Raw genomic sequence first — 24,820 nt, 5'->3', positions numbered from 1 at the left:
CTGACTCTGTCTCTGTCTATCCCAGAGGATTTTTGTTTTCCACCACGCAGATGTGCGGGGCTGCGCTGCACTCAGCTGTGTTTATAACAAAGAGGTGTTGGTGTGGAGGAGGAGAGAGAGCAGCGAGGTGAGGGAGCTAGTGCTGCTAAGGATGGGTGGAGGAGGTCACCGCGCTGTTGGTGTAAACACTGGATGATGCCAGCTATCCCTCGGGCCTCCAACTAGTCAATACAGCATTCTTTTTTTCCATCTTTTCCTCCCCACACATCCCTTTTTACTTTCCAGAGGGACAGATGGATCTGCATGTTAGCTGAGAGAGTTCCAGTAATGCCAGCAGGGGAGGTAGAGCCCCGCTGAGAGGAGACCATGTGCACTTAATGTCACCGTTGAAGTTACTGAACTTACTCACCCAAGCGTTTATTACAAGCTCTGCATTAGCCCTGCAGGACAAACAGGAATTCTCTCATATGCTCTTTACCTAAATTTCTTAAAGGTGCTGTTGAGATCATTCAGCCACTAGATGTTGCATTCTCCCTCCCCCGTTCTGTTGCATTTACTTCACAATAAATGGTTGCCAGTTCCCTAACTGTCAATCTCAGCCATTTATCTGTTTTTTTTCTACACTAACTGACAACCCGGAGATATCACGTGATACCAATGTCGTTTTACTATTGGCTCACAAGCCTTGTTAGAAGTGGGAACCAAACGTCAGATATCTTCCACAGAGATAAACAAAACATTCATTTTGGACCCTCCAACATTTTTAAATAATTCATTCACAATCATAATAATTTTTTTTTTAGGAAAAGCCATACTGTTATTCTGCACCTTTCTATAGGCTCTGTTGATATATTTTATATAAATATTTGTCTACATAAAAATGTTATCAATAAGACCTTTAAGTGTACGCAGTCACCAGCTGATGCTGTATGTATACACATTTAAGGTCGCGTAACAAAAACAAGAAAGGCAGATGTTTGAACATTTAAAGAATGCACTTTGAGGGCTGACTCCAGCATCTTCGCTTTTTGACTCAAGGCCGACTTTTACGACGACGCTCTTTAGAACAGGTCGACCTTGCCGGTACAAGTGTAGACAGTGTTTCTTCAGATGGAGCCGGTGCTCTAATGGATCGGATGTTTGGTGTTTACATTTGCATTCCTGGATGACTGTATCTGCTTTTAACCAAACCAAATGAGCTCACTCGCCATGCAGCTGCACTGCTGGGTTTGAGTTGGATCACAGGGAGTGTAGATAGTTTAGGGGGTCACACACGTAATCGTTGTTCATCTATGCATATGTCTGCAGATGTCATAAGCAACAGCAGCAGCATATGAGTCGCAAAAAGAAAAGAATGCTAAAGAATTGAGGCTAGGTAATGTTACAGCTGTTCGTACTGTAGGGAGGTGTGGACGTGGTTATGTAGCAGTGGACTGGGGAAGCTATTACCACTACTCCAAAAGCAGGTTCCTACTATTGACTTGGATTCCCCATTCCACGTTACAAGAAGCAGAGAGCAGTCATCTGGGCTCGCCACTGTCCAATTAAGTGCTTAAAGGGTTTAGTCTGGAATTTGTTGGCTGTCAGTAGGTAAAGGGTCCCGGGGTGAGCCTGACTTTGATCTGGGACTGAGGTGACTTAAGAGCAAGCTGAGGAGCGTGAGACAATAGACGGCAAAAGCTCGGTTTTATCCCAAAAAGCATACATTCACAGTACTTTTCCAAAGGAATAACAATGCGACGCACAATGCGCTGGCCCTGCATACTTTGTGTGTGGCCTGAATTTCAGCTTGAAATTTACAAGCACTATTTTCATATGTTTTGATATGTAAAGCTGGGGAAATGATTACTGGCTTGCTGTCTGCAGCAGAAGGGAGCTTTGTGGCGTTTTCATTACTTTCCTCCCCTCTCAATAAACCTCCAGTTTATCTATAATACCGGAGATATGGAGTCCAGAGACATGTTGCTCCTCCTCTGCCTTTTTTTTCAAATGGAATCGCCCTCTAAGCCGTTGCAAAAAGCAGTGACGTAGGTTACCAAAGTAAGCTAATCAAAGCTAAACAATAAGGTTATGAATAATGTGAACGCCAGCACTAGCTGAGTCAACGTTAGCTGTGCTAAGTTAGGAAAGGGTTGGTTTGTATTTTTTTAAGTGGGGTTGTACGTATACTCCCACGTTCTGCCAGGTATTATTACTGTTTTGTGACTTGAGTCTGGTCTGGTCTTGAAGACCGCGATATAACGGCTTTGGTTACTGTCGGAACAGGTTGTCTGCCGGCGAGGTAAAGCTGCTGTGGACGGGACCAGCAGAAAAATATATTTTAGCCACCTAAATAAAATCAATATCCGTTAAGTGTATGCTATATTGTGAATATTTTTACCGCATTACCTTGCCATCAGACAGCCCTTTCCTACGTCGAACTGAAGCCGTTATATTTTGGTTGTAAAGACCAGACCAGACTCCATTTAAAGAAAACAGTAATTTTACCTCTCAGAACATGGGAGTTTGTGGTCTACCGCGGCATCAATGGGTTTGTTTGTTTCTTTGTGTTATTGTGTGACTCTCGAATCCGAACTAACGTGGTTTCCACACAGCAGTACATTGCTTAGCTTCCGTGCCGGTACCCCTGTCTGCTCTTCCAAGCTGGCTGTATATCTAGTGTACATGTAGCAACGTCATCATGCAGAAACCTACGTCAGGTCATGTGGGAAAATGTTTTTACAAGGGCTAAGGAAAATAGCATTTTGACAGTAAAACATACGTACCAATATTCAAATGTTCAGATTTTAATACATAAGGAAAACCATTGTGAAGCTACAGAATGATATAAACCCTGCCCCCCCCCCCCCCCCCCAAAAAAAGGAATAGCAAGTGAATGGGTGAATGCTGACATGTAGTGTAAAGCGCTTTGAGTGGTCGGAAGACTAGAAAAGCACTATATAAATGCAAGTACAAGTACAACAGTATAAACCTAGTTTATGCAGCAGCCTACACTATACATACTCTTTTTATTTTGTCATGTTATATGCTGTAAATACATTTTTCTGGGATAGTTGCTGTTTTCATGGCAGGCTAAAGTGCTGTAAATCAATAATGATGTGTGCCTTACAGTTTGTCATCTGTGCGGAACTAATTATGTGTTGCTGAACACCTCGGCTGCTGTTTTTACTGGCTGCCTTCGGCTTTATAAATGTAGCAACAGCTTAAAGTGTTTTTTTATCATCTGCTTCTTTAACTGTTAATTCGCTGTTTCCCCTATATTGACATTTTGTTAATTTTTTCCTTTTCCTCGTCTTTGTCATAGTTCTACGTGATGACTTCAGACAAAACCCTGCAGATGTGATCGTGGCGGCAGGAGAGCCGGCAGTCCTGGAGTGTCAACCTCCGCGTGGACATCCCGAACCCACCATATCATGGAAAAAGGATGGAACAAACATTGACGACCGAGATGAGAGAATCACTGTAAGACTCTTTTTTTAGACCCTTTTTTTTCTGCGGTAACTTTACTATTGTTATTGCTGACTTGTAGCTTAATTGATGCCTGGAGACTGCTTTGTATTTAAAGATGGTGTGTTTAAATGTATGAGATAGAATGACCCAGTGATGCAGAGGTCAAGTCATTACCACCACTTCAGTGTTTGTTGAGAGATTGATTTGTTTGCCTCATTATTCACATATAGCAATTCCCCAAACCCGAAGCAGCCCATTTCTGTTGCTACAACCTCTAATGACTGATGTAGATAGAATCAGTCGTGCTCCCTCAGTCAGCAGCAGTGCATTGATCAGGGATGACCTGCTGATGAAATCAACTAGGAGAAGCGTAGATGAGGAGGGAGAAATGAGCTGACCGCAATCAAAGAGGAGAAAGTTGCACTCAGCAGCAGCAACACCTGCAGAATCTAAACGACTCATTACTGTACATCTGATATACAACCAAACTGACAATTATTCAGCTTTAATTAGAACAACAGCACAGCAGTATCAATCAGCTCTACATGCTTGCTCACCAGGACCCAGCCTGACTTCCTCCTTATGCAGAATTTGTCGCTCTTGGTTCACAGTAGGGATGCACCAGCACCGAATCGGATATCGAGCTGATACTGGCTCAAATAGCCCGATTAGGTATCAGTGAATGGGGCCGATCTATTCAATTCAATGTGTGTATACAATTTACAATATATACTGTAATGTTTTTTGTTTTTACCGAAAGGTTTACACTTGAATTGTAATTCCTGTTAATTTTGAGGATTTCTTTACCAAGTTGCTGTTGTACCATTTATGTTTTAATACAATTCAGTCAAATTTGATCTATGTATTTATTTGTTACATTTTGTTTTACAAAGTTAGGAAAGCAATGTTTAAGTCAAGTCTGATCCAGTCACCTCCACACTGTGAGACATACAGCTGATTAATGAAACACTGGTATTGGATCAGTACTCGGTATCGCCTGATACCCAGAGCCCAGGTATCGCTATCAGTATCTGGACTGAAAAAGTCAGATCGGTACATCCTTAGTTCACGATTATTTGGATTACATACAAATTGATTTTGTGGGTTATGTATGAATGATGAGTGCATTACTTTTCATAGGTATAGCTACGAACAGTGTATGAGAACAGCCTGTTTAGGGAAGTGCAGTACTCTGCACTCAGCTAACACAAGCAGGTAGTGAAGAGGAAGTGGTTAGCTGTAGGTCTGGATCCCATTTTCACAATCTGACTGGTTTAAGGTTCTGGCTGCACATTGTGCAGTTGTTGAGCAGTTAAATAGTTTGGACCCCGAGTGCTGATGATGGCTAACTTCACAGTACAGTCACGGACTACCAGATCCTTCCCAGATAATAAATGCAAGGTACTAATAAAGATGTTCCGATCGGTATGCCTGTAGCGTATTACTGCGATCCAGTCCGGGCTAGTTGTGCTCAATACATTTTCATCACTGGGTAAGTTGAACCAGTGATTTATTGCTGCTGGCTGTCTTCAGCGGAGTCCCGTACATGACTGAACACAGTTTTGCTCAGCGAGGGCCAGTCGAGGTTGCGTACATTAAGCCCTGATCGCAATTCAAACGCACAAACAGTGCGAGTATTCTTCCTCTCTGTTTGTTTGTAAGCTGCACAGGCAGAAGATTAAGAGTCCGTGTCTGACCGCTGAGCAGCGTAATTGAAAGAAACAAGCGCATAATCTAGTTTAAAGAGAATCAAATCATATCTGTCTCTGAGTTACTGATAAGCACGAAACCTCTAAACCACACAGAGTGAACTCTAGTGGCCTTTGAATTTGCTGTTTGTCTTGTGTTTTTTTACACATTTGGATCATGCATGTATTTACTGTATTCCCACCTTACTCTACCTATTTGTGCCTACTGTTGCACTATAGATGGTATTTTAAGCAGAATGCAACATCCGTTTTTTCCTAAACTTATATTTACTGTCGGGCATTTGATCTTACTCCTCTATAGAATGAAATAGAATTCATCTTTTCAGTTTTCTTCACCATCTAATGACAAACTGCATTATGCTGTTAACTGTAGAAGTGAGCGAGGTACTTTGAGGACACAGCAGCCCTGGTTCAACTCAGTATTATGCATGGCTCTGGCGCACATGGCCTTTCCCATAATTATATTTTAGCCCCACTGAATACACTATTTCTGTTGTTTATAAATCATTTCTGCAATAACATCATCCATCCTACCCCCTGCATGGTGGAAGCAAGGACTTATTCTCACTGCTGTATATGTGATTTTGTGCACTGATGGGTGAAATCCTCAGAGTAAACGTTGCGAGCGCTGCTGCTGTAACACGGAGTTGTGTCCCTGTAGCCTGCAACAGCGTCGGTTGGGCCTTCTGTGGAACTGAAAACAGGGATCTGGTAGATTTAACAGAGCTACGTGGACCAGCTGCTGTTGCTCACTGTAAACTTCCTGTCGTGCACAAACCCTCACAGACTGAGAATTTCTAAAGTAGCGCTAGACATCATGTATGACTATCTGAGTTTGTGTAATCGACTGTGCTGACAGATGGGAGTCTGGACAGACACCCGTGTTAACAGATCAAGTTGTATTAGAAATGAGACAATCATGTCCAGAGTTTGTTTATAGCATGGTACATTTGCTGTGAGTGAATATTGGACTGCAGAAGGTGGAATCTTTATAATGTGATGAACAGCTGAGCTCATCAAAGGCCCCCCCTTCATCCAGCCTGCATTGTTGTGTTTGGTTCAGCTCATTCCTCCCACTGTGCAACATGCTGGAACGTGCAGTCTCCTTGGTGATCACTGGCGATCAGAGCGAGGTCCCAAACCGCTCTCTCTCTGCGCTGCATCTTACTGGGATGGGTCGGCTGTGGCTTCGGTGGCCGCACCATAAAGAGGGAGTGAACTTCACAGACACATCACAAGGAACCCTTCTGTTTTTCTATCTGTCGCAGGCAGCTGCATGTAAACACCAGCGACATGCTGTGTGCCATCTCACATATATTTATGACTTCATGTGGGGCGGTTGTGAAAGGTTTCCCACTGAGCCATAAAGAGTGAGGTTGGGCCATTACCCTGTAATGCTGCTGTGTCACCAGCAGCATCTGGCCACATTCCTCTCAGGTCTTTCAGGAACAATGAGTAAATAAACAGAAACAGGGAAAATGCCAGTATTTAATCCTAGGCTATTGTCTGCTTGGAGCAAGAGTTTGTTGGCGACATCATAAACGGCCGAAATGCAGCACATTGTCCTCCTCCTTTTGTGCAATAGTTGTGGCTAATTATCAGCCAGCTATGTGAATACCAACAGCATGCATGCTGAATAGAGGCTTTTTTTTTTCTCCATTATCAGCATTGCCAAATGACATGAGACAAAAGGAGACAGGATAGAGCCATCTCCCTGTAACACAGGGATAATGGTCAGATTGTGGGGGCTTTCAGCAGCCTGTGTGCTTCGCTGTTGTGTGGAGAGGATATGCATGCAGAGAAAAAGAGGGCCGCTGCTGCATTCATTTACTTGCTCTCAGAGTCCCCGCTGCTCTGGCACTCCAAATATGCTCGTGTGGAGAATGGGGAACTGCCACAGAGGTAAGAATATGGATAGAGTGGACGGGGGCCTTAAGTGGATCCTCATGTCAAAGCCCTGTGGACCCAACAGTGCACACCCACACTATTTCTCTGCTGTATGGTCTGCCCTGACCTTGGGCCTTTGTGAGTGTCACAGTGTTTTAGCTGTTAAGCCTTTCCTCAAACAAACAGTAACATAATGATACTTCAAACCCCTCCAGCACCGCGGGGTGCCCTAAATAAGCCAGCCTTCCGCAGCCTCTTCAAGTCCCTCTGCCCTCCTGCTTTACCATGAATATTAATCAGGAGTGAAGGGCTGAGGAATGCCTCAGAACCAGAAGAATGTGTCCGGTTGCAATGTTGTCCTTCAAGAATCTTACCCTGGCAACTTTATTAAAACTATACACACAAGTTTGTTCGTCATATGCAAGTGATGAAAACTTGTGAAGTACAATGATGTAGATTTACTGAGACGTATCGAACTGCAGCTCGCAAGTGAACACACATGTAGGAGGGCTCGAGTTTAACATGGCAGTCACGCATTTGCAATATTGTGTCTCAAGCTCTCTGTCAGTGGCGCTCTAATGAGGGTATCGATTACACGCTTGCAGGTGGTGGTCCCGGTCCCGCAGGCCGATGTGTGCATTTAAAACCTTAAGCCCCCCGTCGAGGCAAAGAGATCATTGGTGCACCATGCTATTGTCTGTCTCCGCGCTGACTGGCATGGCTGCGAGCTGAGAGGAGGGCTGAGGGGCCTGTGCCGGGGCCGAGGCTGCCTTTCTGACTGCCTGAGAACAAAGCACCTCCTCTGGCCTGTAATCAAAGCCCTGGGAAATAACAGACATGACATTCACCTGGACAAACACACACATTCACGGCTGGGTGTGTGTGTGTGTGGTTGAATGTATGTTCACTTGCTCTCACTTGTAGTTGTATGCACACACAGAACAAAATAATTCCAAGAAACTCATTCTTTAAAACATTCCCCACAATAATAGACAAAACTGTCCTAAAGCTCTTTTGAGGCGACTGGAAAAGTGCTCGCAGTCCTTCAGTGCCTCAGGTGTTCCCTCAGGGGTCTGCGGTTGTGTTGGATCGGGAAAGTGTTCTTTGGCTCAGCTTACCCTGAGGTGGAACAGGCCGGCTGGTGGTGATTTAGACTTTAAGTGGAAGATGAGTGGGAACAGCAAAAAAAAAACGTCTAGAGAGATAAGCCCCATTTCGACTGCAGGAACTTTCCCCCGTAAATAAGAACCTTTTGAGGAACTCTTTGCGTTTGAACTGCAGGTACCAGGGTCTAAATTAAGTTCTGGGGGCATTTTACCCCAATAAAGGACCTTTCTGAAAAGTACTGGAACTTTCGGGGTGGACTTTGCACTGCTGCTTCAACTGTACCGCTTCATTCATAAAACCAGGAAGTACACATTTTAGGACGAGGGGAGAGCATTTTTCTTTGTTGAATAACATTAAAAGTAAAGTTAGGCTCTGCTGTCGGCCTCCCGACTCATTAAAAATGAGCCGTCAACGTTCTAAAGCACCAATAAATAGCCCTCAGACACTCAATAGATGATTTACTGTGGAGACAGACGCTCTTATTTTCATTTTCCTCTGCTTCATTTCAGTCATTACATCCAATGTGCATTAGTAAATATATGCAGCAGTAAATATTGTCGCAGTGAGACAAAATCTCCCAAAACGCTTTTTTCCGTTTTTTAGAGTAAACAGGCGGACACACTGAACGTCAGGCTGCAGAGTGTGTTTACTGCTGCCACCACCACCAGCCCTCGTCCCACGTCATGGTGCTTTTTCATACGTCAGCCGACTAATTTGCCTAATCTTTGCATGTCTTTAGACCGCGGTGGAAACGCAGACAACAGTGGGCTGAAGGAACCTTTTAGTTCCTTGAAAAGTAGTTCCATGGACTAAAAGTCCTGGGAACTTTTGATGGAAACCCAGCTATAGAGTAATCCAGTTGTCTCTATCTCTGTAAGCTCAGAGCAAAAACACAATAAAAACATTCTTTAGCACCAAGCCATTATGTGTTTGTGAGTACATTTCATCATCCTGTTGTAATGGTCTTTTGGTTAGTAAGTGCTCGCAGGCATTCTTAAATTCAATCAGGAAATGTTTTGTAATGTTTGAGCTATGCTGTTTTCTGTTTTCTCTGTGTCAGCCAGAGGCCCCAGGTGTCTCTCAGACTCTCATATTGCTGTTTTTCCCCTCCACCGTAAGCCTCTCACCTCCTCTTCTATCCCCTCAGATACGCGGAGGGAAGCTGATGATCACAAACGCCCGGAAGAGTGATGCTGGGAAGTACGTGTGCGTCGGCACAAACATGGTCGGAGAACGCGAGAGCGAAATAGCTGAACTTACAGTGCTTGGTAATTCATCTTTTTTTATTCTCTATCTCAATCTGTCGTCTACTTGACTCTCTGTCCACAACCCACAAACACACACACACACACACACACACACACACACACACACACACACACACACACACACACACACACACACATCCACACACGTTTTTTTTTCTGTTTGTCTGCAGTGAGAAACCGAATCCAGATGTTAAGCTTGCATTGTCTATCTCCCAGGGAACTAAATGGTGTCACTGACCTTTATCAGATAGAGTGTGAGATGACCTCCAATCTCACACTTAACTGTGAATCCCACGCTGGCCCCAGCAGCTTTTCTCCTATGACCAGCTGCACCCTATTTCATCACGAGTGACCTCTGACCCCGACACTCTCCTGTGTCCCAAGCAGAGAGCATGTCCAGACTCCTGATTTTATCACCAGCTTTTTTTTTGTTACTTCCCCTCTCTCCACTTCTTCTCCTCAGTGACCTCTTATAATCCATCAGGAGGACCAACAACAAAGCCGGTTTCGTAAAGATAAATAATTATACTGAAATAATACTGTCAGGGCTTAAACAAGGCCAGCTCCTAGCTTTTGTGTTTGTCCACCGGAGTGAGTATCCCACAAACTCTGGTTAATTATAAACCACCCTGGTTAGTTTTTGGGGCAGAGTCTGATGGAATGTGTTCAGAGGAAATGGAAGCCTTAGCATATAGCCTGAGGGCCTGTGTCCATATTTCGTCTTTTGCTGTCAGAAAAGCGTTTCATCATAAAGAACACCTTTTTTTCTATGACAGCTTTTATTCTAGGTGGCCACATACGGCCACATATGCTCTCTCACCATTGGGAACAATTGAAAAAAGACGCTGACGCTCAGAAAAAAAACACAATGTGCCCTCAGAGAATATACAAAAATCAAAATTGAAAGTGCTGTGGTGACCCTGTGCTGATACTGTCAGAGCTGGACTTGAGGGTTAACAAGATGACACAAAGTTAGACTTCCTGTGTCAGGTTTTGTTCAGTGTCATGTCTTCAATTCATTGAGTGTCTTGTCATGTGTAATTAAGACCATATACCGTACTACAAAGTAGTAACTGTTTCCTGTACTTCATTTTGTCTTGTGACTTCTGTGGGCTGTCTAGTCCATATGTATTTTTGTCTTATTAACCTGTGTCGTTAACCATAAATTGGCTATTACCACAGCATTTTGTGTTTCTGTATAAAAACTAAATTAGATTAGTTCACATTCTTTCATTGTTTCTATTCCAGGACACCTCACAGGACCTAAACTAAAACTTCAAGGAAACTTTTTCCACTGGGTTTCATTCAATTTTCAATTTAATTTCAAACTTAGCTCTAAAGCCTGACTATGAAGAACAAAACCGAGATTTAATGCCTTTCACTTAATGGAAACATTATTTCAGTGCTACCGTTGTGTGCTCTGGTTCTAAATCTGCGTGCTGTTTTCATCTCTGCAGAGCGTCCCAGCTTTGTACGTCGCCCCGGCAGCCAGGTGGTTTTAGTGGACCAAAGTGTAGAGTTCAGGTGTGAGGCCCGCGGCGACCCAGTTCCCACCGTGCGCTGGAGGAAAGACGACGGTGACCTGCCCAAAGGAAGGTATGACTCATCATCTGCTTCCCTTTCATCACACAATACCTTTCTCCCGCACCCTCTCTCTCTCTTTGTTTGATCCACTGCTCGCTTTCTTCTGTCGTCAGCTTAAACATGTTGCTTTGAGTTAGTATATGACAACATTTCATACCTGTTTCATACCAGATTTGAGATTCGTGAGGACCACACCCTGAAGCTCCGTCGTCTGACCTCAGCTGATGTCGGCTCCTACACCTGCGTGGTTGAGAACATGGTGGGCAAGGCGGAGGCATCGGCCACGCTCACCGTCCACGGTAAGACGGCATGCCATTACGAGTCTCAGTTTCACACTGTTAAGTCTGCCAACTATTTCCTTTACAGCCCCTTGGACAGCTATTCTAAATTCATTTCCATTCTGGGTGATCGTGCAGCTTGATTCAAATGCAATCTAGCTCGGCCACATTGCAATAATAGCCTTCAGCTTTAGGACTACACGGTCATCACTTTCAACTATTCTCTCTCAATTAGCTGATTGATTTCTAATAAAAAGAAACGCAAAAATCCATAACAGCTGTAGAGTTGTGCACACGGGAGCCCAACAGCAATCGATTTAATTTGCCCTATACAAGTGGCATTTCTCCGGAGGCCTGTCTTCCGTCACGTTTTAAGACATACAGTGCTATTTGTGAACCTATGGAATATCTCTGTGTCTCCTGTGGCCCTCTCCATCAGACGTCTTATTAACGCAGTTGGAATATAAAGCAGCCGGTCACAGAGTGTGAACATTCAGAAAGAAACCATTGAGAGGAACTGGGGGGCTGGGATCACCCCTAAACCCTCCTGAGAATCAGAGGAACACAGGGGCCATTTAACGGCAAACTAATGGGAATGCAGGGAGTCGGGTGAGAGGAGAAGAAGGGGTGGGAAGGAGGAGGAGGAGGAGGCTCAGTGCATGGGAGATGGGGATTGGATGGAAGGACAGTGAATATGCTGGTCTTGGTGGCGGCTCGCCACTGATGCAGAACGGGTTGGGAATTGGGGCTGGAGGGCGATTGTGGTGGAGAGAGGGGGAGAAGGGCTTCTGTGGTGAGGTCAGTCATATTAATGTCACTCCCAGCAGTCAACGCACCAGAGATATAAAGAGACGAGGCGATTTCATTCCTCTGCCAACCCCCACTTGCAAAGACAGATACTTCATCTTCACATGGCTGCCCTTTGCAATTATTTCTTCATTTTCTCCACAAGACGTCAATCTTTAGATTGGTTGGAGGAGCGAGATTAGGCACACCTGCCAATGCACCCATCAATATATCTACTTCTCTTATTGCCCTTTTTCCCTCTCCCTGATGAAAGCTTAGTTAATGAAAGGGAACAGCATTGATGCACCGGTTCAATAAGCTGTTCTCCTGGCTTACAATCATCTTTGAAATGCTAAAACCTGCCTTGTCCTCAGTGGAAATTAAATGTCTTAACCTCGGGCCAATTCACCGTTGCCTGCATGCAGAAGCAAGGCACTAGCCCTCTTTTCACACATTATGCCTTTCAACCCCCCATGTTATAAAAGTTGGAGAGGCATGGAAAGCAAAGTAAAAGCACTTCAATTGATTACACTTCAGCAAAGAAGAACCTCTGCCATAGATTTAAGGGACAAATGCCGAGTGTAAAATCAGGCGAGAGTCATAACATGAATAATAGGAATCCTCGTTCTGCACTCAGGGTTAGATCGAACCTCCGAGCTTTCAAAGTTCCTAGAACCACTTCCATCTTCTCTTCAGTTCCCTGAGCTTCATCCAGACCAGGACATGAGGAGGCCAGGGAGGCTGTGGGCACTGAGTAGTTCAGCTAATTAAAGACAAGCAGGCCACAGTCCCACGCCCGGAAATGACATGCTTCTAATTACAGATGCGGGCACAGGAAAGGAAAGAAAGGCCGGGTAATTGTACAGGCCAAAGTAGCGAAACGATGTATAGGTAGCAAGACGTCGCTGCAGTAGTAGGGAAGACAACAGTGATGTGGGGGACGGGAGTTTAGTCTGTGGGTTTACTGGGCAATGCTGTCGCGCTACATCAAGTATGGCAAGATCGCTGAGCCACTGCATACGAATAACTGAACAGCTGAATAATATCATTTCCGTGGTAGTGAGCCACTGGCAGAGAGAACTACACCACTAAATGGGTAATCCCATATTTAAGGCCAGAGTGGAATTAATGTAAATATTCTTTGAACTGCTAAATCTGCTGTGATGTGCAAATGGACGATAAAACCAATAGAATTAAAATTGGATTAAAAAATAAATAAAAAATGGTTAAATATAGAAGTCATTCCCTGCAGTGTCATTATGCAATTCGCTTATCATGTGAAATGATACTAACATATAGCAAGTCACGCAATTTTCAAGATATTCAAAGCAAATCCCAAATCCCTTTTAAGAGACGGACAGTTTAAGAGAAGAATCCAGCTCTGTGTGGACGGGAGGGGGGGGCACCTTCACACCTTCCGTGGTCAGATTTTCAGCGAACAACGTCCACATTGTGGAAGTGGTGCCCCGGGCTGTTTTCCTTCCAATGCGCTCTGCTCTCGTTACCAACTTAATCAGTGAATTATTGTCTTACACACGTGTTTGTCAGTCTACTACACCTCCTCTGGACTTATAAATATGTCAAAGTAAAATATTCCGTTGATTCATGGAAGAACCGCATAATTGGCCGAGTCACCAGCCGTATTTATAGTTTGATCGTAAAATCATTAATGTAAGCCACATGAGAATGTGGCAGTGAGACGAGCTGCTCGGCTGTTGGGTCTGCTCAGGGTGTGCGTGCATGTGAGGGTGTGTGTTTTTAAACATTTAAGAATAAGGCATTTGGATCTGGGTCTGGTGTGGATAGATAATGTTTAAACAGTATTTTGCTAATTAAGCTTCACCAGCGGACTTCCACCATAGGAATGCACATACATTGTTTCAGACGGTTATTGGACGGAGTTCAGAAAATCAGCATGTTATTTTTTCTCAGCTGGTTAAGTTTGCCGTTAGCAGTGATTTATGTGTAGAAAGGTCTTGAATGGAATGGTAGTCCCCAGAGCAGCGTTGCTAATAACCCATGTAAAGGGTCTGGAAGGAGACTTGGAACTGGTGCCAAAAAAGAGAACGAGTGAGAGGAGCTCTCCTGTCAGCCGACTGTGTGCTGTTACAGCGATGATAAATACCCAAACTCGGTTGGGTGCCACATATAGAACTGATGCTTTGCATTGTTCTGTCTCTGTATCTCTGCATTTGATTTATCTTAACCATCAGACACACCCTCATTGGGTGCTACTCACCGTCACGCAACGCTGTGAGAACCACATTTCAGTTTACAGTATACAAAATCTCAGAGCATTTAAAGCATGCTCCAGACCTCCCAATGCGAGCTGATATTAATCATGCTAAATCCCCCTGCATGCAGTGCTACTCTTGTGTTGATGTCAAGCTGCACTGAACAGCAGCGCCGCTCAAATCCCCATTAATATATCTGCTGTGGTCTTCGGTGCACAGCCTGCCTCCTATTGGGCCGGAGGCCACCGCGCTCCGTGTGTTTCCCTCAGCTGCTCTGATCAGCTTTTTGATAGAGACTCCCCCTTCTGCGCCGTGAGCTAGCGGAAAGTCCACAACAAAGTTGCTTGGTCAGATTTAAAAGACTCACCTCTCCCTCCAGGTCCACCACTGTGATCACAGTGCCATGGGAGAGGTAGGGTTACCTAATTAAAGGCTTAGACACACATGAATGGATGTGTGTAGGTGTTGTAGGGGGGTTTTGTGTGTTTGTGGGTGTGTTATGTTCTCGTAATTGTGTGCGTCTAGAGCCTACACGGGATAGCGGTGGGTGTCTTCTTCTGAGATGCGAGTCTTATCTGCATTTTAAAGGCCAGCAGGGGGAGAGGAGGGAGGGGTCGGTCATTACTCTGACTGACAGCGTTTATGTTTCCGTGGGAGCCGTCGAAGCAGACAGATTAGATAAGGGGAGTGATTGGCCAGGGCAGATTTATGGCAAAAGAGTGACAGTTAACATTCACCTTGTGGTTTTATGAACCCGGGCTTACATTTGCAAGGCTGCATTTGAGAGACTGTGATCCTCGGGGTGTTCTAAACCTCATTAAGAGTACAGGGACGTTCACCTTCACACAACACCTGGAAAGAGAGGAAAACAAAGCATTATGTGTGCTAAGCATAACACATCTGTCTTGTGTGTTTCATATTGCCATGTTATTGTACTTAATCCAGCATTTTTCCTGTCCTCGCGTGCATCCCAAGACTAAGGAGTAATGTTAAATCCGATGTTTTCTTCTTTTCTGCTGTGTGAATCATGTGGTCCCTAGGGTTGGAGTCGAGGGCAAAATATGACATGTCTTTTATTCATAGAATAATAATAACATGATTATTTGTATCCATGGACATCACATTGTTATTTTCCTTATCTCTCCTCTTTGTGTCATGCTGTTTATTATTTATTTATTCATCGTTGGCGTTTCTGTTGTTGTGTTTTTGTTTCCTTTTTAGTCATGTCTGGTAAGTTGAAATGTCACCCGTCACCTATTCACCGCCCTGACAGAGACAGGAAGCTGTCGCAACCCCCCTTCCATCCTCCTCCCATCACTTCTCCACCCTCCAATCAGCACTCATGTTTCTGTTGTCACGGGCAACGGTGACAAAAAGGACATTAATGGGTAAAAAATATGCTCAGCTTGGGGCCTCCAAGGTAAAGCCGCATCATTTCATTCTATTATTTCCCCCTTCTTATGCATCTTATTCAGGGACAAATTAAGTGTGTATCCCAAATGACAGTTTTCAGATTGCCTTACTTTATGTGTAACACTGCCCCTGTATCAAACAAATGAAAATGTTTGCAGATTTATGATATTTGAGGACCTATCCAGAGTCGAGGGGTAAACCTCTGTGTCCTCACATAGATGGCCTATTAAACCAACAAGGCCTAGTGTCACCATAGAGCTGTGTTGATGACCTTGGGCTACAACACCACACTTAGTCTGAGTGAAATTTGTCATTAAGATGCATGGATACTGCGTCCTGGTTGAGGCCTGCAGTATTGGAGGGTGTCAGCATGGACAGATGGCTCAAATTTATTCCCCATTTCCATGTAAATTTTAATGGTCCATGCCCTTGCCCATGCAAATGAGGGGGCAACCGTTGTTTTTTCTATTCATTACATCTATAATACGCCTGCATTTTGGATTCGATCAGTGTAGTGGTTAATCTGCTGTGCAAAGTTTTGAAAGAGAGCCTGAATCCTTAAGAACAAATTTGAATACAGGCACCAAACAGTAACAGCTGCAGTCAAATGTCTTTCATTCAAATAACCAAGACCACTTGTAAGTGTAGCATTATGATGGCTGTAATAATATACTATGTTTTGTTTGTCTATTCAACGGCTAACCATTGTCATGGCTATCCTCCAGTGCCCCCGGCGTTTGTGGTTAGACCGAGGAACCAGGTGGTTGGGGTGGGCAGAACCGTCACCTTCCAGTGCGAGGCCACTGGAAACCCACAGCCAGCCATTTTCTGGCAGCGGGAAGGAAGTCAGGTAAACAAAATATACAATAAAGGTTTTCATTTCAAAACGCTCTTTATCCAATTGGAGGACATAGTAGCATACTCATTTAAAGGAACAGTGTGCAGCATTTTGGGGGATCTATTAGCAGAATAGTTAGTTGTTTTCATTAGTGTATAATCACCAGAAACTAAGAATCGTTGTGTTTTGGTTAGCTTGGAATGATCCCTTTATATATCTTTCTTATTTGTTTTCTTATTTTCAGTTTCAAAATATTGTGCCATGTTTCTCCAATAGTTTCTACAGTAGCCCAGAACGGACAAACCAAACACTGGCTCTAGAGGGAGCCTTTTGCATTTTTACGTTACCTGAAACGTAAACACCAACCGCCGTCTGACTTCCATTGCTCCTAAAGTAGCGTTATTATGGTGTGGATGGCTTCTGAGGGACTTTGCACTCAGTGGCTCACATTACTGCAGTCTTGGAAAGCGAGGGTTGAGCAGAGGGGTACTCAGTTGGCTGCAATCTGCAACTGCACCACTAGATGCCGCCAAATTCTACACACTGTACCTTTAAAACTTTCTATAGAACTATTTTATAGGCATACAGTAGTTCACTTGATAGCTGATATCTGATGACAGCTGCATGCATGCATATGCCATTTTGGAGTGAAATCTTCAACCTGTCTGATTAATTTATTGGAGCCAAATATCCGTTAATAGAAGTCTGACTGTACCTGTATTCATCCCCCACAGAACCTGCTCTTCTCCTATCAACCTCCTCAACCCTCCAGCCGATTATCTGTATCTCAGTCTGGGGACCTGACCATCACTGATGCCGAACGCTCAGACATGGGGTACTACAGCTGCCAGGCCATCAATACCGCTGGCAGCGTCCTCACCAAGGCTCTGCTAGAGATCACTGATGGTGAGCAACCTTCTTTTAAACACAGTGTCTGCACACAGCAAAGTCTCAGAGGGAATTAGAGGAACACTGAAAGAAAACTCCAGTGGACAAATATCCGTATGTTAGATGATCTCTGGCTCATGCGGATAATGCTGTTCATCTGCAATGCCGTGGTTATGCCGTAGAGCATATTAATATCCGAATTGAGGTTTGCGAGGCTCGGTCTGGCCTGTTCAATGTGTTCCTGTCAGAGGTAGAGACTCTCTGGTGCCTGTGCACCCAGACCGTGGCTCAGTGTTTGGCTTCGCTGGCTTCACACTGGCTAATGTCTCCTTAGCTATTCCATGGCTGGCTTGCTGCTGTCTACCGTTGGAAGGCTGTGGCTGTGTGGTGAGGTCTGGATCGGGTCCTCTAATTACTCTGCTAGCCAATCCCTGTCAGCCCGGTGGACCAGCCTTGGCTTTGTTTCCACCATTCCCACAGAGATCTGGGCGGCTATTATTTTGTCTATGACACACCTAGATTCATCCCTTCATTTACCAAATGTCCGTCTTCATTTCAGGCCCTACAATGGTATGCTCCATCTCGCTCTCCTCTCCTCTCTCTCATTCTGTCATGCTCTCTGGATAATAATAACAGTTATTAAAGTGAGCAGGCCACTCTGAGGCCACCACTTCTCCGCAGGCAGATCTGGTAATTACAGGTCATGCTGACAATGTTTTAGTAATTGCGCCATCCCTGGCACAAAAGCAAAGACAAAGCGGCCCAGAGATTACACCGCAGCATGCTTCTGAGGATCCATGCACACATACAAACATCATCATGTGTTGCTTTTACACCGTGTTAGGTATTAATTTGATTGTTCCTCACTGAATGTAAGTTGCTAGTAAATCAGTGGGGCTGACAGCAACGGTCAACAATAGTGCTATTAATGATAATGATAATTAGAGGGAGGCAGACAACCTCTAGAAGGAATATGATAAATCCCATGCAGTAGAAAAATGATCACATGCATGTAATTAAAGTTTCTCTCATTGCCTCCTCTTCCTCTCTTTTCTCTGCACATTACTTCCTTTCTCTTTCCGTCAAATGCATGATTTCTCTGTATGTCTTTGTTGTTTGTGTGTACTGGTTGAAACACTCAGAGTTCACAGGCTGGGAGGCAGAGAGGAGGAGTTTCAAAACCCTCATGCTAATAACATTGTCTGTTCTGGCTAGATGTGTTTTTTTAAAGCTTTTTCTCCCTTGTTTTGTGTTTTATGGCTGGGGGATGGGCCAGGGGATTGTTGGCCCGCGAGCGTTCATACGGGTAGTGCCAGGCGTCTGTTAGAGCTACAGCGAGAAGACTGAAGTATCTGAGGCTGTTTCATTTTAATTACGCTGCTTTTATTTGGCTGAGTTCGACTCCTGCTGCTGAATGATTAGAAAATTGTTTCCAGTTCTTAAAAATTGGATTTAATTCCTCTCTCCCACTACCCTTGCAGTTTTCGCATGCTTACGTTGCTACACGCTGTTTGGCAGATTCTCTGCCTTTTTGTGTGTGTTTTCTCACACAAGCTGAATGTAATTGTCTGGATCTGCTGTTCCTTCTGTCCCCGCTATAGCACATGAACACCTCCACTGTTGTTTTTTCTCTCTCCACATAATTGCTCATTCTTCTTTCCACAGTTGTCTCAGACCGCCCACCGCCAGTTATCCGACAGGGCCCGACCAATCAGACAGTAGCTGTGGACGGCACAGTGGTCCTCAACTGTGTGGCGACAGGAAATCCCACCCCCACCATCCTGTGGAGGAAGGATGGGGTCTTGGTGTCAACACACGACTCCAGGGTCAAACAGCTGGACACGGGCGCGTTGCAGATCCGCTATGCAAAGGTAGGACACCTGCTGACATGTACAAACACGCTGTTTGCTGCTCAGATCCCTTTTTAACATCAAGCAAAGTATAATGAATATATAAACTCACCTCTATAGAAACATAATTGTGTTTTTAATCAAGATTCTTTTTTAATTAGGCTGCCTTTAATGTCTAAATCCATTCAAATAAACTTCAAAGTTGTCCATATCACATCCATAATGTGTTGGACAAACCCCTGCTGGTTGGTAAATAAAGCATGTGTTCCCCGCCAGCAGCCAGCTCTCAGTGAGCTGTCAGTCAGTTGTCGCGGGTTTGAAATGGAGTCTGTGAAGTCGAACAGTCTGTAGTTCCTGTCAGGCAGCAAGCACAGCGGGTTTTCAGTGTAATTTTGTGTATGTGTGTGCCTGCGATGCTGAACACACTCTTAGGGAGAGACGAGTAAGGGCGCTGACGTGTCTTCCAGACGGAGGTGTCACGGGGTCAGAGTTTGCGTCAGTTTGCGGTGTTCTGACGAATGCTGGCGTGTCGTGTGGTGACAAGATTGCAGTGTGATTGGGCTGCCAGTGCGAGGCAGGAGGGGGGGTGCGTTTGAACCCCTCTCCCGCTGTAGCCCAGTAAACTCCGCAGGCATTTTACATTAATGAACTCGTCACTTCTCCCTGACAACATTTTAATGAAGACGTTTCTGATGCACGAGGTCATTTATTTTATTAATGTAGTCGCGTGAGTGTCATTGTTATCGAGTTTGAATACATTTCCGTACATGCCAGACAAAACAATATGCACCTTGAGGGTCATGTTCACACTCAGTTATTCAAAGAGTTTATCTCATTCTGTTTTTCTCTCTTTTTTTTTTGTTTACGCTCCAGCACAGTAGCCCTCAGCGTACTCTGCATCACCAGCAAACCGCAACAGAATGACTTGTCTTACCCACAGACTTTGATTGCAGTTGACAGATTACACATCTTTTAAAAATGCAGCATGCAGTGTTAAAATATGCTATATACCTTTGCCAACACGATTATGTTTTTTTTATTAGCCTGTTAGCTAGCAGACCATCTCAAAAACTTGTCAACTGTATTTTGATGCCGATCCAGATCTAATACAGACTACACTTTCCATTATTAAAATAACCAGCTTCAGCCTGAGAGAGAGAGAGGAGGTATACGCTCTCTGAGTGCTTTTTGTTGTTGTGTAGTTTCTCTACTAAAATGTACAAAAAACTACAAATTACTACACCGTAGTTCACCAATGCATACTGCGCTCTAAAATTTCAATGAGCCCCACTTTTTCCAACTTCCTTTTTATATCTAAAAGTGTATAAATTATCAAGGTTCTACCATATATCTTCACAGTACAGCTTGTCACCACATCTGTTGCACGGAGCAGTCAGCTTCCATGTTTGGTACTCAGGGGGATGGTAGAGAGGGAGAAAAAGGTCTCCAATTAGTCTGTGATCCTGTGAAAATCTTTTCCATTTGACTAGGAATGGTCTGCCACTTGGCCTTTCCAGCTGCTCGTCCCTAGTTTCTGCTATGAAAGAGATGATACTGAGATTATCAGGCAATGACAGCTGCCTGCTACAGACTCCAGCAGAATGTCAATAAGCAGAGATGTGATGGAGGTGGTGGTGGTGGGGGGGAGATAGCAAGAGACAGAAAGGGGGAGAGTGACTACTACCAGGTCAGGAAACTGGCACACGTTTAAATAATTTCCATATAACCAAACATCTTCCTCTCCTCCTGCAGCTTGGTGACACTGGTACCTACACCTGCATCGCCTCCACACCCAGCGGAGAGGCCTCGTGGAAAGCCTACTTAGAGGTCCACGGTAAGACTGACCCAATACAGATGTTTAGTGTGTAGTTTTCTAATGACGAGTGTACGCTTTTAGATTTGCTTGATAGGTTTTAAAGGAGCAGTATGTAACATTTCAGGGGATCTATTTGCAGAAATGGAATATGATATTCATAACTATGTGTTCATTACTGAAACAAAGAATCGTAGTGTTTTCATTAGCTTAGAATGAGCCCTTCATATCTACATAGGGAGCGTTTACGTAACAAAACCGTAGTACCGTTCGCACTCGGCTGCTCACGTTACCGCAGTCTTGGAAAGAGAGGAGTGAGCGGAGGGTTGCTCAGTTGGTTGCAATCTGCAAACCAAATCCTACACACTGTACCTTTAATATTCTTATTCTGCTTTGTGAAAGTACAAGTCAAATAATAGAGATAATATTGAAAGTTGGAAATGCATGCATTTGTTTACTGGGAAATAGCAATAAACCTCATTCTCACCTGTTTCTTTCCCTATCTCTGTTCTACATTAAGAGTTTGGAGTCGCAGTCCAGCCAAACAGACCCACTGACCCCAACCTGATCCCCAGTGCCCCTTCCAAACCCGAGGTCACTGACGTTACTCGCACCTCCGTCGCCCTTTCCTGGAGACCAAACCTTAATGCTGGAGCCACACCCACCTCCTATGTCATAGAGGCCTTCAGGTAAATCTAATCAGCTCAAAGATCAATAAACAAAATACCTGCATGGCCTTAATACAACCTTAATTCTCTGTGTTGTGTGTCCACAGTCATGCATCAGGGAGCAGCTGGCAGACCTTGGCAGAGCATGTGAAAACTGAGTCATTTGTACTGAAGGGCTTGAAGCCCAGTGCAGTCTACCTCTTCTTAGTACGGGCAGCCAATGCCTATGGGCTGAGTGATCCCAGTCCTATCACTGAAGCTGTGAAAACGCAAGGTGAGAACTGCCTTGATATGAATTTGATATACAGTTTTTTCTGTAGTTTAAGACAAGATCATTCATCATTTTTGACGTCTGGGCTTCTGCACACAGATATCCCTCCCACCAGCCAGGGCGTGGACCACCGTCAGATCCAAAGGGAGTTGGGAGATGTGGTCATCCACCTGCACAACCCCACCATCCTCTCCTCCTCGTCTGTCAGGGTGCAGTGGACAGTGAGTATACTTCTCTCCATGAATGCACCATTGTCCCGTCTTTTTCTTTAGACAGCTGTGGCCAGCTACAGATTGCCATATGGATCATTGGTGTAGCTGGTCACCAAAGCTCCAAGGTTAGTTTAGTGATACGCCCACAGTCAATTTGTCAGGCCACTCAGGCGAGCTAATGCGCTAACGTCCTAGCACCCTTCAGAGGAAGGACACTGCTGAGAGCAGCCTGGAACACCGTCCAAGTGTTCTTAGTGTCCATCTGGCATGAGCCTGAACTGGTCGACTGGCCGGAGACCAAAAATCTGCAGCTCCGCCCACAGTGGACCACTCAGCCGCCCAAAAGCAAAACTAAAGAGCCCAGCCTTCTGCGGGCCATGCAGTACTGTATAGCAGTGTGTGGCGTGCCAGCCTGTGCCCTCTCAGATTAAAAACACTTGACGGCTGTTAAAATAATACAAGTGAGAAGGAAGAGGCGGCCAACTCATGCTCTTAAGTGGAAATGGCTTACAGATGTTAAAACGGATAGGTGGGAGAGGAAGAAGTAGAAGTAGAACTGGGAGTTTATGGTGGCTTTTCTTTGCCGGTACAAGCTGAATATACAGTACAAATGTCCATCTGCAATACTATTTTTTACATTATTAGACAATGTAAGTATTCTGTCCACCTTATATAGCAGATATTAGTCTGTGGGATGGCTCACTGAAAGGTAAGAACAGTCCCCGTTGTGCCTTTTGACATAAGGCCACCCCTACATTCCCAGGTATTATGAAGTGCCATAGTGAGTGATGAATGGGACTGAGGAAACGTGAAAAGGATACTGACATGTCAAGACTGATTTAAAACATTACTGCCCAGTTACCCTGTCTGCTTGGAATGTTCCGGAAAAACACACGACATGAGGGAGACTGACGTTACAGCCGAGCTCCACGGTTTCCTTGTTTTGTGGGGTTAAATCCATTCCCAATGTGGACTTTCTTGGTTTTACATTTTCCTTTGTGCGGCGGTAAATGGTTGCACAGTTTTCAGGCTAATGAAGACCACCTGAGCCGGCAGCATATTTTACGAGGGAGGGATAAAGAAATCCGTAAAACCTTTACAAGTCGGTGCTGCTTGCCTTCCTGCCTTCCACGGGGAGTCGTAGGGATATTAGCATACGGGTTATTCTTTTCTCCAGCCATGCTGGGTCACAAAGCAACACTATATTTAGCTACATCAGATGATGTTGTATTCTCAACTTCTGCTACTCTGTATACCACTTTTTCCCCCCACTCTTCCTCAACTCCAGCAGCCAGTCAGTATACTAGAGAGCAGGGCAGGATGAGGCGGGCTGTTCTGGGAGCCTGGGCCCTATTTAACCAGCTCCAGACTTAGAGGAACCTCTGGCCAATGACCTCATACTGCGGTTTGCACAAATCGCTGCTGCTCCAAATGGCGCATAGACAGACAGTCGAAATAGAGAGATGTAGATGTGGATGGATAAGCAGAGGGGCGATGTGATGAGTTGGCACCCCATTCCATCCAGCGCCTGGCGTATCAGTTTGCACGATTCCATCGCTGTACAGTGGTGCTACAATCTATTACATTACTGTATCGTTTTCCACAGCGAACTGTGAACCAGCTCATTAAGTCGAGCTGACGTCGTCTTTGTCTGTGTTCCGTTCACAAGGTGGAGCAGCAGTCCCAGTACATCCAGGGCTACAAGGTGATGTACAGGCCTTCACCGGAGGGGCTGCAGCGGAGCGACTGGGCCGTGTTCGAGGTGCGCACCCCCGGGGAGGACTTCGCCGTCGTGCCACAGCTTCGAAAGGGAGTCACATACGAATTCAAAGTCCGCCCCTTCTTCAACGAATTCCAGGGAACAGACAGTGATGTCAAAATTGGCAAGACGCTGGAGGAAGGTGGGGGATGTGAATGTGTGCTTCAGTGCTTGCACGTGTGTGCACGCATGTTTTCATGTTTACACTATTTTATATGCACAGCTTGCTGCATGTGTGAGGGCATACAACAGCTGTTCACAGCAGGCAGCGAGAGCAGGATTATGTTATGTTCAAATGTGGTGTATTCAAGCATGCTAGGTTCGATGTTCAGCTCTTTAAAAGGCCCTATGGAAACCCGTATACAACACCCCAGTGCAAGTGTCGTACTAAGGTCTCGTAGGGTGTGGTTGTGGCAGTCTCATGAGGTTTGGTTGAAACCCAACTGCAAATTTTAATCTGTAGCAAATAGTTAAGAGAAATGCGGGTGCTTACTAGAGAGAGTGTCTGTGTGTTGCATGTGTGGGAGTGTTTTCATCTTTTCTTTTTTTACTGCTTTTCCTTTGTTCCCAATTTTGTTGATAATTGTTTTTGGAGCTCTAAAAATAATGTTTGTTCTCCCATAAGCAGAAAAATGCCTGTTTTTATAACACTCACTCGCACTGTGATTACATCTTTTATGTTGCATTCATAATTATTTCAGTTTAATTACCGTCGGACCGCAGGTTGGCGTTTACACACCACCATACACCCCGCCATCATAGCTCCCTGTCTGTTTTGAGTAAACAGTTGTTTGCTTTTATTTAC

The 24,820-nt window shown here is 44.7% G+C and overlaps 1 protein-coding gene across 10 annotated transcripts in view; it reads left to right on the top strand.

Annotated features, from left to right (window-relative positions):
• Positions 1–24,820, top strand: part of robo1 (roundabout, axon guidance receptor, homolog 1 (Drosophila)) — a 302,907-nt gene that overhangs the window by 243,491 nt on the left and 34,596 nt on the right. For 9 of the 10 annotated variants that reach the window (XM_074640509.1, XM_074640505.1, XM_074640510.1 and 6 more), the window contains 12 exons: positions 3,305–3,462; positions 9,301–9,421; positions 10,879–11,017; positions 11,177–11,304; positions 16,442–16,566; positions 17,289–17,460; positions 19,108–19,313; positions 21,045–21,126; positions 21,626–21,794; positions 21,881–22,047; positions 22,144–22,265; positions 23,926–24,157. In XM_074640509.1, the coding sequence (XP_074496610.1) occupies positions 3,305–3,462; positions 9,301–9,421; positions 10,879–11,017; positions 11,177–11,304; positions 16,442–16,566; positions 17,289–17,460; positions 19,108–19,313; positions 21,045–21,126; positions 21,626–21,794; positions 21,881–22,047; positions 22,144–22,265; positions 23,926–24,157 (1,821 nt within the window). Of the gene's footprint in view, positions 1–3,304; positions 3,463–9,300; positions 9,422–10,878; positions 11,018–11,176; positions 11,305–15,524; positions 15,534–16,441; positions 16,567–17,288; positions 17,461–19,107; positions 19,314–21,044; positions 21,127–21,625; positions 21,795–21,880; positions 22,048–22,143; positions 22,266–23,925; positions 24,158–24,820 lie in introns of all 10 variants that reach the window. The other variant, XM_074640513.1, reaches the window with a different exon arrangement.

Source organism: Sebastes fasciatus, chromosome 7 (assembly GCF_043250625.1).
Source record: "Sebastes fasciatus isolate fSebFas1 chromosome 7, fSebFas1.pri, whole genome shotgun sequence".
Classification (NCBI taxonomy): Eukaryota; Metazoa; Chordata; class Actinopteri; order Perciformes; family Sebastidae; genus Sebastes; species Sebastes fasciatus.
The sequence above is the reverse complement of the archived record's forward strand: the minus strand, read 5'-3'. Positions and strand labels throughout refer to the sequence as shown.